Raw genomic sequence first — 15591 nt, forward strand, 5'->3', positions numbered from 1 at the left:
TGACATGCAGAGCACACATAATTTTCAAATTTACATCAGCTTTCCGTGTTTGAGATGTTTCCCCACCTCTCTGTTCAGTGAAAGATCTAAAAATACTCCAAAACCTATAAAAAGAAATAACTATTCTTAGCTCATTTAGTGTATACACTTCAGGAAAGTTGCCAAAATTCATGTACTCAACTGGTCCTTATTCTCTGCACGATTACTCTCTTTTTGTCCTTGCATATATATAAATATTATTGCCGACCCACTTCTGCATCCTGCAAGAAATTAGTCTTCTAAAATGCCTTGTCAGGGTGGAACTGAACAGATATGGGAAAACAGCTGAAAAAAAGGCAAAATGAATATGGTAGATTGTTCTTCCAAGGGCTTGGCAGAAGGTCCCTCCTGGAAAGGGCTGGTAGGAATATAAGGCTCTATGGCTGCTCTATGAGTGCACTTCACATCTTGAGTGCTTGCTAATTTAGGTTTCATTGGAACTGCAGATGGGGAAATGAGATTTGTGGGGGCTTTTCTCCCCTCATCCCTCTGCAGTAATGTAGATTACTGCAAAAGGTTGTTGAAATCAGCAGAAATACAGATGCAAACCTGCTGGACTTGACATTGTTGGGCCTGATTTGCTTGCAGTATCTTGTGCTGAAAGTGTAGACAGGGTAGAAGGCTTGACACTGACTGAAACCTGCCTGAATTCCTGCTCTTCAGTCAGAGCCACCACCTTCAGTAACGGTGGATTGTTAAAAGACACGAGTAGAAAATGAACTCTAGAACTTCTTACACAATGCAGCTGGAAGTGTAAGGAACGATGACTGATTTATATAGAACATGAAAGACGTTTTAATCTCCAGGTTCAGTTGACTGAGCAAGTCAGATGATTGACCTATATCAGCTGTGGAATTTCACAGGAAACTGTTTTTCTTTTCAAAGGGCCATAGTATTGGGAATTCATGGAGGGAATCAAAGCAGCCACAGATACTAAAACTAGTCATGTTTTAACTAAAGAGCAGCAGATTGTGACTTCAACTAGAGAGCAGCCACTGAGAAGAATGGACTCATACAGCTTTGTAATTTCTAAGTATGTTTAGATTTAAATGGCATGAAGGAAGGTTTACTTAAGATCTCTGGAATTTTTAAATTTTTTTGTGTGTTTGTTTGCATTTATTTTCTTCTGTTATAAAGAGATGGTATAGAAATAATTCTGAAATTAAGAACAGCTGTACCTCTCTGCTCTCCTCAACATGCCACAAATTTTTAAATGCAAGAATCAAAAGTTTTCTCAAAATTGTTCCAGCTCTGTCTCTTCCCAAGAGCCTGCTTTAGCACATGGGCTTTGTTGTAGCTTCAGAGTCATTCAAGTCAAAGGAGCTCTGTCTTGGGATGTTATCTCTAAAAACTGTGGGGGAAACCGAGAAATGCTCTGAATGTAAGCCTCTGGCCACAGTGAAGGTTCTGGAAAGAACAGTGTCTTGGATGGAACTGAGTTTGTTATTGAGAAATATCAATGATTAATAAAACATCCAAAAATTTTGCAAAGGATAGAGTGATCTTGACTAGGAGCTGCTTGACCTGTTGTGCAGGTAGAGGAGGATTCATAAGAATATGCACAGCTGCAGGCATTTAAGCACAGAAGAAAAAATGTGCCCTGGAGATTACTTCTGTGAATAAAATACCTTAAAAATACAGTGGCTTCTAGGATGTATGCAGAGAGTTGGGTTCCAAGCAGCATTATCTCATGTGCTTTCAAACTGTGTCTGGCCAAGACAGCTGTCAGCCACCACACTGAGTGCCATTACTCAGCAAGTGAAAGAGGCCTGTACTTCCATTACATTATCTTGGCCATTTTGTAAGGTTTTGAGCCTTTAAGTTATCTTTCTCTGGTGTTCTGCAATGCAAGAGCAGCTGATGATACTCTGTAGCTCTATTGAAGCTGGAGCACTGTGTCTTCTCTACCCTTTATCTTCATTTTCTGCTCCCTACCATGACAGTCACATTTCTACCAAAAAAGATTGATCTGAACTGTCAGAGCTTTTAATGGCATTCTAAATCTGTAATTTTCAACATGTTTTGGTACTTGGAATTTTTAAAAAGTGATAAAGACCTCTTTAGAAATTTAAAGTATGTGGACTGTTGCAGAGTCTATGAGACTCCACTATTTCTTAGCAATGTTTCACAGAACCCAGAGAAATAATTGATTGGTACCAAGAATCCACCAACCAGAAAACTTCTCAAATGCCTCACACAGACTGCTTCTTTCAGGTGGAAATAAAGCCACCTTAACAATTTTTTCAGTCCTGAACATAATATTTTGTTTCTCCTGTGTTTTTATCCTATAAGGGTGCCTGTTGCATTTTACTGTACAATCATATTTTAGAATATTCTTTGTTCAAAGTTGTACTTTTATACTTCTGTTTCCACATACTCATGAGCCTTGGGCTTTTGTGTACTTTGTTACCTTAGCAGCAGTAAAGTTCTGTTTAATCTTCCATGAAGATCTGGCATTAACAATGAATCACTCTTACCAGGAAATCTTAAGAAACTACCCCTGCCCCCATAAATTCACATTGTCTACTCCAGTCTTTCTGTACCTTCTGTAAACATGGGAAACTGCTCATAAATCATTTCAGCAATGTTTTTAATTTATAACATCCTACTTAACTAAAAGTTTGTACCATTTTATCTTCCAGGGTCCAGGACTCTACAATAGAAATGGAGTTAAAGGCGTGGCCTCAGGACATTTACCAGCAGCAGCTGCAGGACAAAGGGTGATATCCAGCCTTAACCTCTACACCACAAGAAAATGCAAAACATCACAGGGCGATGTCGAATAGGTTTTACATTCCACAGAGGAGCAATTCTCTGCTCAGGAGCCACATAAAGTAAGATGATGCTCTACAAGCTTTAAAATGGCCAGCTTCTCAGTGTAATGTTTATTTTTCCTAACTTTCTGGATTACTTTTGTAATGAACTAGCTTCTTTATGTGTGTGGAAAGACTGGCAAAGGGCAGACATGAGAAAGCTGTCTGGATTTTTCAGTTCCCATGTTGCATCAAAGTGGATACCAAAAAGTCCTAGGTGCAAAATTTTTAGCCCAAAAAAAGATTATATACTTAAAAATTTGAGATTCACAAGAAAATAATCATTGAAATACAGGCTGAGATTTTTTCAAAATCAGTTCTAAAGAGTGTTTGGGAGGATGCTTTAATTAAGTTGTTGCACTTGTTATCAAGTTAAATGTGGGCAGGGAGCCCTCTACTCTTTGGTGGTTTCTCTAAATATGTGTGGAATAAAGATGCTGAAGCTTTGGCTAAAGCTGTGTCAAGTGTGATTGAGGAAAGATCTTCATGAGCTCTGGTACTTTAGTTCAATTTGTGTCTATCAACTCTGGCCATGAATTTAGCTGCTCAGACTCTGAAGTTCCAAGTGTACAAACCTACCAACCCAGGGGCTGCAGGAACAAAAGGAAGGCTCTAAAGACTATAAAAAAGAAAAATGTGCAGTGTCTTGTCTGTCATTTTTCCCCATAGCTTTTGAGAATTTATGCAGCTTATAAATACTTTCAAATGAACTGAAATGAAAGTAGTTTTCCACATGGGAAAGGAGACTGTGTGTTTTGGAGCTAATAAAATAGAGGATTCTTATAGGAAGAAGAAACAATATTAAAAAAAATCCTTAGTTATGGATTTTACAGTCCCATTAGAATTTTTAATTTTCTTATTTACAGCTCATGCTTTTTCCATATAATGCCATTGCCACATGCCTTCTCTGGGTTATTGGTTATGTGTCAAAGCTGTCTCTGAGATGTAGAAGCACTCTCTTCTTCTATTTAGTGAAAGATAAAAATGTCCAACACCCTTCAAAATCAGTCTTGTTATCTTTTTTTTCTGCTTTGCAGCATTTATGGAATATATTAGCAAGCGGGAGTTATTAATATTATAGTTTAAATCTATATATTAGTGCTGTTACTGAATCATGTACAACCAGCGGCAGTGAGTTGCCCTGATTTTATAGGTTTCATAAAATGAGAGTATGGCCAAAACAGAATATTAAACCCAAAATTTTCTGGTAGTGAGTAAGTAGAGAAATAAGTAGGAAGTAAGCACCTCCATCTTTTAAAGAAAATTTGAGAAATGCAGGAAAATTTGTTGTCAGAAATAATCCTGCAGCATGAAGGAAATTCACTGAAACAGCAGGAATTTTCCAACAAATTCCTATAATTACTCACCTATCACAGAATTTTAACAAGTTTTTTGGTGTTGCCTTGCAAACCAACATAAAAACAAGTTTGCCTCCTTTGCTGCTTTCCCTGGTCATTCAGCAGCAATTAAACAATAAACACTTGTCGTTCCCCAGTTTGTGGTTCCCATAGTAAAAGTTATGCTCAAGTGAAGACAGGAGCACTGAAGCCAGAAAATCTTAACCTTTGTACCTAAGTGCACTCCAGTAAAGTTTACTCTTTTTTTTCTTTCAACAAGCACTCTCATGAAAGCAAAGTAGTGCATACATCTCTGCAAGATTGGTACTGGAATTCCCATTACGGGACTTTATATTCCTGATATTAAGCTCCAGTCCAGAGGATAGTGAAATCAGTAGAAAGCTTTCTAATGACTCCCACAAGATAAAGGAAGCTCTAAGAGAGCACTGTGAGTTTTACAGTTCTTGCTTGGTACCTTCCTCAAGAAATTCAGGATTTCAAAATAATCAATATTAAAATGTACAGCAAGCTTTGAGGATATATTTAGCAGCAAGTCGAGGTCTGTGCTTAGTCTGAACAGTGGAAATTCACTGGGGGCAGCGGCAATGCAAAGGTGTGAAGGAGGATGACGCAGCACACTTCATCGTTGGGGTGAAATGATGTGAAGGGAAATTTAGAGGGAATGAGCAACCATCTGGCTGCGTGCAGGGGAGTAAGAGGAAGAGGGTTACGACTGTAGTAACTTGTATAAGGTTGTCAGCTGTGCGGGTCTTGACCTTATTTAAAAGCAGGCTGCATCCTCATAGACGCAAAAGCTGATGAGGACTGAATTTGCCCTTGGTCACTTGCAGATGAGCTGACCGATGAAGGGTTATTTGGGGTTATCTGCTTATCCCGATGATTAATAACATCTGTTCCACAGCTGACAGTATTGGGAACTGTACATCCATACCAGGGAGTGAAATTGGGCAGCGCTGTTTAACTCCTTTGGGATATTCGGCATGGGACATCCCTCTCACCCAGTGTCCTGCCTCTCCTGCGTTGTCGCTGTTGCTTGCCTTGACAGGAATGCCTGTCCAGAACGGCTCATTTCCCACCCTTTGCCGCAGTAAGCGCCGACCAAGGGGCCAGACCCGGACCCAGCGGATCAGAGCTGGCGGCTCCGCATGGGGTAGGAGGACCAGGAGCAGCCCGAGCCGGAGCGGGGGGAGCAATTCCAGGCGTGTTTTACCTCGACCTGCGGGCAGCGCACCCGGAGGGCGGCACAAGCCCCTCTCAGCCTCTGCACGGTGGCAGCGGGCAGCCCCAGGCACTGGGGCACGGCAGCTGGGGCGGGCACGCTGCCGCATGCCTCCGTTTGTTTCCCGGGCAGCTGGGGGCGGGCAGGCTCCTTCCCGGCTCCGTGCTACGGCTGTCCCCGCCCGGGGAGGACTACAGCGCCCGTCGGGCCCTGCGCGCCGCCCACACACCCCCGCCTCTCGCCGCTATCGCTGCCTCCTGGCAGCCGGGAGCCGACCCGCCTCGCCCGAGAGGGGCTGCGCTCGCAGGGCAGGGCGGGGCAGGGCGGGGCAGGGCAGGGCAGGGGGTGCTGCGGGCGCTGCGGGCGCTGGCCGCGCTCGGGGGCGGTGGCGGGGCGGAGCTGGGCGGCCCCGGCCCCGTCCCGTGCGGGGGAGCGGCTCCTCGCAGCCTCCTCGCCCCGTCCCGACCGCTCCTGTCGCCGCGGCTCATGAGGCGAAGATGGTGATCCGCGTCTTCGTCGCCTCCTCCTCGGGCTCGGTGGCGGTGAGTGCGGGCCAGCGGCGGGGAGCAGGGAGAGGAGCGCGGCCGCCGCGGGCTCAGCCTGCGGGGCCGGGGCTGCGCGGGGCTGGCAGCTCGTCCTGCCCGCGCTGCCCAGCCCGCCCTCGGCGCCGAGCCTTGTCCCGGGGCCGGCCGTGGGCTGCCTTGGGACGCGGGGCTGAATTGGCCGCGGTTGCGTGTGCCATGGGGGCGGGAAAGACAACTCTCCTCCGCAAGGCTGCGAAGCTTAACTAGTTCGTAAATTGCCTTTGGCAAACCAAGCACCCCGAAACCTGTGTAGGGGACAAGCCTTGGGTGTGTTTAAAGGGTCTTAGAGGTCGTTAAGCGGGGCTAAACTTTCCCTTTTGGGCGGCGATCAGCGCCGCGGTGCGGGGGAGACCATCCCGCCGGGCAGGTGCGGTGCCTCGGTGCCTGCCACCCACGGCAGGGGGGACAAATACAAGGAGAGCCTCGGGACAGGCCAACAGCACCTCTCTGCATTAAAAAATACTCTGGAATAGGTACAGCTCTTCTCAGACTCGCTTTTGGCGTGTATCACTGCATTATCTGTTTAATTGAAGCTTGTACATAATTCTCTCGTTAAATTAATTATGTGTGTGACCTGTGAATTTCCATATTTTCATATAAAATGATAACTTTTTGTTACGGAAATCTGGGGGTAAATGTCCTACTGGATTCATTCTTTAAAAAAGGACAGCAATGGGATTTAGATATAATTGATATTCTTTATGCTTCAGCAGTGAGGGCAGCAGCACTTTCTGTGTTGCAGAAGGACGTAGCACATTCCTGTCTGAAGGTTTATTATGTATTCAGCTCCTTCAGCCTTTTATTGTATGGATCTAGTTTTCAGTTCAGTAACATGATGACAGGTATGTGTTCTGATATGTTTTGGCATGAAGTGTTTAGAATGCTTAGTGGCTGCATTACAGCTAATAAAAACTAATTATCCATTTCAGTAGCTAACTGAGTAAACACAGCATCTTCAGAACTCTGTAATCCATGTCCATTAAGCATGCATAAGAGAAACATCATCTTCCGTGCATGGGCAGTTGGTTCACGCTGTGGTAGTGTGGCACTGCTGGTTTTAGTTTCTGTTTCATGCCCCATCGGCTGAACAATATACATAGTTTTGTGGGGTTTTTTTGCTGGAGGGGTAGAAAAGGGCCACGTACTTCACTCACCCCCATCTCCAGTCTGCAAGGAGGTTACCGATAGGAGGTTTTGATTCTGCTCTCTCCTTTCCCTGTCTGCCTGCAAGGTACAGATGCAGTTGGCAGAGCAATATAACTCTCGTAACTATCTATTAACCCAGCAAAACAAATCTGAGTTTGGTGAGCAATTCAAGTTGCACGTCAGTTCTCTTGCTGACTTTTTTTCTGGGTTGGACAACAAAAAGATGACAGGATATGGGTAACAGTTTGCATGCTGGTGATAGTCAACTTTCTTCATCTAGTCAGCAATACATCTGAGTGCAGCCTAACTAGAGCAGAACAGATGATTCAGTGATTGAAGGTTCTGTTATAAAAGGCCAGAGCTGTGACATCTCTTTCCTGTCAGTTTTTTTCATCTGTGTTATCACAGCATTTAAGAACTTTAATTATGAGCTAGGTTACTGCTGTTCTCAGTGTTGCATCACAGAGGCTTTTCTTTTTTCTGTAGGCTTTGCAGGGGGTGTCTTTAGATCCAGGCTAAGGATGGAGGAAAATGATGAAGATAACACTATTATTAGCTAGTTATGTGGGAATCTGCATCTGGAGAAGAGGGTGGTTACTGTATTTCATGTCTCTAAACAGTTTTAAGGGAAATTTTAAACTTATTATCATCCTTCTAGAACTGAACAATAATGAAAGGAAAGAAAAAGTCTGAGCCATACAATAGTCATCTCCTCTGGCCTTCAGCACTACATCAGTTATGTTTTGGGATCCTGTGCAACTCATGAGACAGAATTATTTCACCATTGAGAAAAAGGAGTATCCCATATTGATCCTACTCTGTCTTCTGCTAAAAATGGTATCAGAATACATGATTTAATTTCTACCTGGAAGTTAGCTAGAGTCAAATTGTAGGCTAGCTGTTTGTAAGAATGAATTATTACACTGATAGTGATGATTTCTCAAATTAGTATCTGACCTGCTGTAATTGACCAGAAACTTCTATATGCAATACTGACTGACAAAAAAAGGTGGTGTCATTGTGGCATAATTATTTTTCCAGTCTCTCTAGACATACTTTGTTAAATTACTCTTTATTTTAAAATGGAAAGCTCATGCAGTCTCTAGAGTAAGCTTTTGTTTTGGCAAATATAATGAGCTAAACTCTTTGTGTATGAATCCTTTTGAAATCTTCAGAATACCCAGGTCAAATGATAGGCATTTGGCTGAAACATTCCTGAGAAATACACTGATTGTATACTCAGAAAAAGGTTTAGTTTGCATAAAGATAACTGTGTCTGGGAACTACTAGAGTATTTATTGATATTGATACTTGGTGTAATTTGTTTTGTGCTGAAGAAGATAAAGATATGTAATTGTCACACATAATTCAAAGAGTCTGGTGCATAAAATATTTTGAGGGTCATTCCAATGAATGAGAAATGGAAGTAATCGAAGCGAATGAGAAGGAGCCAAGAATAATGTGAATTTTCCCTTCACTTGGTTTTAGAGTTCTCCCTGCAGCATCTTCCACACATCTGAAAGTTCTCAGACCCCCGAGAGGTTAATTGTTGTAACTGCATTGTTTGTTTAATAAAACTAGTGACTATAAATGCTCCATGAACTTAAAATAACTCACAGATCCCAAAATGTGGTTTTTGCTTGAGTGGAAACATTGATCTTCAATGTTTAGGCCATATGGACAGTGGGTTTAGCCTGTAGGGACGCTGTAGAGAAGTTTCTGCGACCTTCTTGTGGGAAGGGAGGAGGGAGGTACGGGTACATTTTTAAATCACGTCGTGTTGTGTTAAGCATGCATTAGGCAGGTTCAATTGAATCGCAGTGCAAAGCCTCTCAATAGGCAGACAGGCATGTTTCTACAAGCCTCACTGTCTCCTGCTCTTTCTGACCTGAATTTCTACTTGTGTTGGTAAGCTGTGTCTCGAATTCCAAGCACTTCTTTGTAGGGCTGGGGAGGCAGGCTTTGCTACTCCTCCCTGATAAGGACAATCAATGTTCTTTTGTGCCTAAGACAAACGTTACTTTAAAAGTAGCCTATACTTTTCTCCCTCAGCAGTGTTTCACTGTTTTCAGTAAATAGTTTATGCCCGTGTTTTTCACCAAATCATTCCAAGGTGAGTGTAATTTTGTCTGTTTCACTTTCTCCAGTCTATCAATAAAAATTTACACTTGTGCTACTGTACTACGTACGTATGGGCTCATAGTTAAATGGTTTTCAGTGTTTTAAAGCAGCTTTGCCTTTGTCAGGAAGCTGGTAGTACGAGCTAAGTAACTTTAAGTTTGGAATTCCTGCAGTTATCTAGAAATGCTGAACCAGAGAAGACTTCAATCTTGCACTTAGAGGGCTGAAGATCAGGTAAGGGGAATATCGTCGAAGATATGTTTAATAATGGACAACCCTTAAACAGCTGCCTCACTTGTACTTGCTCCTTTGTGGTATTAATTTATCAAAGCTTCATCTCTTGAGCTGAACAGATCATATAGGGGAATTAGTGAAATATGGCACAGCAGGTACAATCTACTCTGACTAGTGAGATATGTGAAACACTTTCCCATTGTAATTTTTGTATGTTCACAAGATGAGAAAAACAGGTCACTGAAATGAATTCTTTTTAGTGCACAAAGATAAATGCTGATCAGCCACATTCTTCAGGAGAACATGTTTGGGAGGACAGGAGAGTTTGGGGAGGAACAGCAACAACCTGAAAAAAACAGACTTTTTTAAATGACCAAACTTGGACTTTGACTCTTGTAACTGAAGAGGATTATGGATTTTTTACTAGGAAGCTTGATAAGATAGGTGCAGTTATAGTTAAATTGTTTCTATAGCAAATATTAGTTTTCTGAGACTAAATCTCTCCTCTTGATTAAGCGTATTATGGAGGTCAAATGAGTTGGATTTTTTGTTTCCCGGAATGACTTTAAATCACATTATAAAACATTGGAACGTCAGAATAATTATAGTCATGTTTGTTTCGTTCACGTGTTGTTGGGTAATCTAATGGAGACAAATACAGTGCTAGCATTCTTAAGGCTAAGCTGGTTTCCGATGGATGATGAATTTCAACTCCACCCTTGTTTGTAAAAAGTCATTGTAACTCAACGTTTCTCCTAGCACTTCTCAGAAAGATTGTGCTTCTTGTTGGAGTTGTGAAATAAGTTAACTTAAAATATGTCACCTCTAGAATATCCACCATCTTCTTTTTTTTTTTGTTTGCCTCTCTGCACACCAGAAACACAACAGTCAAAACTGAAAGTGATTTGGTCGAGTGATACAAGTGCCTTTTGAGAAAGCCGTGTTAGTTATGGTGGTCATCTGGAGGGATTTACAACTTGTTGCATGTGATTTATGTAAGTTCCACTAAAAAAATAATAAGCTTTGTAAATTATAAATATTATGATTTTTTAATATTTGAATTTCATAAAATCAGATCAGAGCAGCAGGTAAGCTAGCTTTTCAGAAATAAGACAATAATCTTTACAGTTGCAAGACATCCTGCAATATTTACATGGGAAATAACAGTATTTTAAGTGCTTTAGCACACTATTGTCTACATCTGTCAGCATGTTGAGGATATACCTCTTGGATTGGAGCCTCAAAGCTGATTAATGAATCTCACATGAACATCATACTGTGTCACTTCATGTGTTCAAGGTGGTGGTGCTTTTGGCTGTGCACCTACAGAGCACTGGATACTGGAAGAAAAAAGCTGGATCCTTGCTCAGTCACTGGACACATCACGTGTATCCACATCTTGGCCATTAGTAATTATATTAGGTGCATAGGAGAGATCTGGGGACTTTGCAGATCTAGTCCCTTTAAGAAACGAAATTATTTCCTTCATTCTTCCTCAGGTTTCTTATTTTCGGGTCAGGTGAGTCATATTCATCTTTGCTGGCTTTTGTCAGTCCTATTTTGCAGGGCTGTGTCAGAGAGAGCCTGAGAGCTTCACTCATGGACTGTGAATTCCATGAGGCAGGGAGGTCAATGTTGAAGGCTTTAGCTGGTTTTCATCTTAAGAACTCACTGTGCATCTAGGTTTCAGGTCTGTATTCCAAATAAGTCTAAACTCTAGTTCCATTCACCTGCCTTGTGATGGAGAGAACTGTGAGCTTGTGAACAGCAGTTCAGATTGCTTAAGGAATGTGTTTAGGAGGGAGCTGAGTGTGAGCTCTAGTCACAAGGATGCAGGTTGAATTTGTGTATGGTATTTAGTACCTAACTGTTGCACCATTCTTGTATGCTCGAGTGCTTTCCAAATATTTACATTTCTTCTTGGCAGATGGATCATGTCACAAATAACGCTACTTTAAAGAGCATGCTTTGGACTACCCAGTGTCATGTGCAGAAGTTGGTTACCAACCTTTGATTACAATTAGCTGTAATAAAACTTCAAAGGAGGTATTGTTCTGATTGAGGTTATGAAGACTTTTCCTCCTTTTTTTTTCTTTGGAGTACAGCAGTATCAATGTGCAAGTCCCCAAATGGACATACTTCACTGATGGTGACCTGTTCTCCTTAATCTTCCACCCATATTGTTAAAGTCTAGAAATTCTTTTTCCTTACTCTGGTCATAGTGCCAGGGAATGCACTGAATTTGATTGTAATAAATGAAAAAGGACATTGAAGTAAAAGCTAACTTGCATGCTGTTTATTAGTACAAATTACTTAGGAATGTTCAGAAATTGTGGAAAAATAGCATTTAAAGAAGTTCTTCATTGTATAAAATCAGTATCACTTTTGTGTTTATCAATCTGAGTGCAACTTGGAGATAGAGAATTGTCACTGAGCTGGTAACCCAGTGTGTATCTCTTTACTAGCAAGTACTCTAAAGGCAACAGTGTCCCCACCTGCAGCCTCAAGTGTTGGCTCCCTCAGGGAGTCTGTCCAAAAGGAAATGCTGCAATCTTTGTTTTCCTTACAGTGTGGAAACTTGCTAAGAAGAGTAATGAGCACAGAAACGCACTACTCTATGGAATCTATTCCTAGTAGAAATCTACTGTATCCAAAAAAGCATGACTGTGCTCAAGTATGTCAGTATTTTTTAACAGCTTAATTTTTTTAGTAAGTTTTACAGAAGATAGTTAACATTTCACGAGTCCCTTAAGTTGGCAAATTTTCTTCCTTGGCAAGGTGAGGGGAAATGTAGAGGCAGTGGTGATGTTTCTTATCTGTGACTGTCAATGAAATTGGTTTGCAGATAGCTGCCAAACTGGGAAGAGCTTCTGAATTCCTCAGTAACCAAGATACTGTTTCCATAATCTTCTCTCCTGGGGTTGGTGTGTTGTTGAGTTGGCACCCATTGGATGGGCAGATGGATTCAGTTCAGAGACCTAAGTCACTGTTGCCTGTCATTTCTGAAAACATCACATTTCAGTGTGTCTCATGTAGATGAGCAAAGGGTGACCTGATCTTTCAAGGAATGACTCAAAGTTGTTGGTGACCAAGCAGAAGCAGTGACTGAGATACAAACATTGTACAGGCAATTCATTTAACATAGTTTGTCTTATTGCAAGAGAACACAGACACAAAACTTCCTTTCTTGTCTTATGTAGGCTGTAAACCTCCATCTATGAAGTATCTTGGGGTGAAATCTTTTAATTCTTCAGTTCAAAGCTGTGACAGTCCTTCCATTCAGGTGTGCTACTTTACTGTAAGATATTTATCACAGTTCTGAAGAGGCTGACTCTAGAGCATGTGGGTTCTTTTGTGGTCATAAGAGCTACAGTGATGAGGAATCTACTCAAAACAAGTAATTTCTATTTCATTAGTGGAGGAAGGAAAAACCAATTTTATTTACATCAGTAAACAAGCTTACTTAGTCCAGATTTAATATAGTACTTCCCTGTAATTGAATTTGGTACAAAGAAAAGGGGATAAGTGTCTGGCTAGCCGATTTCTGAAGAGAAGTTCCTAGGAGATGCAGGTTGTTCAGGGAGTCAAGTGAATAACCAGTGGCAGTATGTCCTTCTGTTGCTGCCCATCTGCCTTGGGTGGGACAGACCTTGTCTTCTTAGTTAAGAGTTCCAGGATTTGTTATTGTTGGTTTTGCTGTTCTGTCCCTTTATAATCTGCATCATTCCTACTAAGACAAAATGGGAAAACACAAGGTGTTTGTCATTTTACTACAAGGAATAAATTTGCGGAAGTTAATGCCTGGGAGTGACATTTGCATATGCATCAGCTTGCATTTTGTTTGAATATGCATGTGTAGATATGTGCTTTTGCATGCACACATATATATGGAGTGGTACAAATATCCATATATATATGTGGATATGGAGATACATATGTTTATGTATACATACTTGAACCTTTGAATCACTGATAGATGCTAATTATCCCTCAGTAAAAATAAACCACTGATTTTAGCATTCCCAGAAAAGAAATAAAGTCCTGGTGCCTTAGGATGCTCAAGATATGTCAGCACCTGTTGGGGCCATGTCAAAAATGCTTGCTCCTTTATTGCAGCTGTGGATGTCTATCTTCAGTGTAAGCTAGAGTGCTGAAATCCTGGTGCTTGCTCACCTGTCTCTATTATGCTATGTTATTCCATGTGTCTGGCCTGTACTTAAAAGCTTTATTTATGTACCTTACTTCAGCTAATGAGTTGTTTGAAACAATCATTATATAACCATTGTTATACCAACGTAAGATACCCACCAATATGATTGTGCTGGCTAATGGGAACATACAGTGGAATAAAATAGTGCCCTTCCTGCCTAGGATTAAGGTGAACAATGTTGCAAAGATTTTTATCTGCCAGGCATGGCAGGGGCATTTGAAGAGCTTAATGCTGATAACTTCAGAGTTGCTCCACTGCGTGTAGCAGAGCTCCAGGACTGAACCTGGCAGTATTCTGGGCTGCTCCATCACAGCTGTGAGCATTTGCCTTTGTGGGTGCTCGGGTGGGTGGGTGGGTGATACAGTGGCCCATGGAATGGAGTGTCGGCAGCACCAGGCCGTGTCCAGTTGTGCCACTGTCACAGGGGCAGTGATAACTTAGGGCAAGCTTCTGCCTGTGCCCTGAACAGCCACACTTTGTGGCTTTCTGGGTGTCCCATTTCATGGGATTGTTCTGCTGCAAACTCTGCCAGCAAGGTTATCCTCAGAGCTTTTGTTTGTGAGAAGAGGCCTAAAACCATGAACTTGTACTTCATATTAAATGCAAATAAAACCATGATTGGGTATGTTCCATTCACACATGCTAATATCCTTTTGCATTGGCTTTTGGATTTTTATGCTGTTGTTAAAAAAGGGCAGAATATTGTTTACCTTCATATGTTGGGAGATACAGGTTTTGTGGTTCTTTTCACCAGTCTGTGTAGCACAGGTCCTCTGAACTCACTGCATAGGTCCCACTTGAATCAAGAGAAAGTGACGCAAAAAAAATCCATCAGAATTTAACAGTGGCAATTCTAGTAAAGCTTTCACAAGTTTGTTTTGTTTCCTGGTGTTTTCATATGCTGCAGAGGATGATATTGGGTATTATCAGTGCTATTAAAGCATTTATGAGTGATTATTTGGAACAATTTAATAACAACATTACGAATCAATTAAAGACTGGGTTCTTAATCTGTGTTTTTCAGAGAAAATCAAGTGAATTTTTGTGTGCCTTCATTTGAAAGGAGGTTTCCTTTGATCTCATGAACAACAGAGCATCAGCAACTGAAACCTGTCATTAAATTGCTGCAGGCTTAGTGAAATTATCATCCCTGTCCAATCTAAAGAAATGCAATTCAAGTATGCATCAAACCTTTGATCTGCATCTGCATCTCCTAAGGTCAGATAGTCTTTCTGAAACATCTCTAATTGACTGATCTGATAGGTTTATGTAGAAACAGAGACAGGAGTGGCATTTGAAGGATGTAGATAGCATCACATTCTTCAGTAGGAACCAGCTAGGAAGCTAAAATTAGTTAGAAAAGAGATACAAAACTAGTCTTTGATCAAAGAAGATAGCTGCTATGAAGGCCCTGATGTGCAAGCAGTCCCTTCCTGCTCAATCAAACTGCATTGCCTGCAGCAAGGTCTGTTTTCTAGTCAAGGTTCCCAGCGTGAGGCCCAAGGGAAGTCTGAAAGTCAGTGTGTTTGTGCAGCGTGGCATTCAGCAATACCTTTGGCTCTGTGGAGGTGACTCCTGTTGACCTTACAGGAGATGTGTCTGCAGTTTATGGGGTAATAATCAGATGGCTGCTGTGTTTGGGGATGCACCTTGTCACTAAGAAATGGCTCTGTAGAAGTATAAAAGACAAGAGAATTTACAGATACAGAGCTGCAAAAACACACAAGCTACACAGATAATAGTTGCGTTTGTTGAGAGAGAAATGATGTTGACATTTATTAATAAGGTTAGAAACCTTGTTCTGCTCAGCTGAGTCAAAGATAATTTTGTTACTGATCTGAATAATAGCAGTGGCAGTCAGCCCCAA

General features: G+C 41.5%; 1 protein-coding gene across 2 annotated transcripts in view; it reads left to right on the top strand.

Annotated features, from left to right (window-relative positions):
• Positions 1-5071: 5071 nt before the first annotated feature.
• Positions 5072-15591, top strand: part of SH3BGRL2 (SH3 domain binding glutamate rich protein like 2) — a 38647-nt gene continuing 28127 nt past the window's right edge. For both annotated transcript variants that reach the window (XM_063389525.1, XM_063389524.1), the window contains exon 1: positions 5072-5971. In XM_063389525.1, the coding sequence (XP_063245595.1) occupies positions 5087-5971 (885 nt within the window). In that variant the 5' untranslated portion in view covers positions 5072-5086. The remainder of the gene's footprint in view (positions 5972-15591) is intronic.

Source organism: Prinia subflava, chromosome 2 (genome assembly GCF_021018805.1).
Source record: "Prinia subflava isolate CZ2003 ecotype Zambia chromosome 2, Cam_Psub_1.2, whole genome shotgun sequence".
Taxonomy (NCBI): Eukaryota; Metazoa; Chordata; class Aves; order Passeriformes; family Cisticolidae; genus Prinia; species Prinia subflava.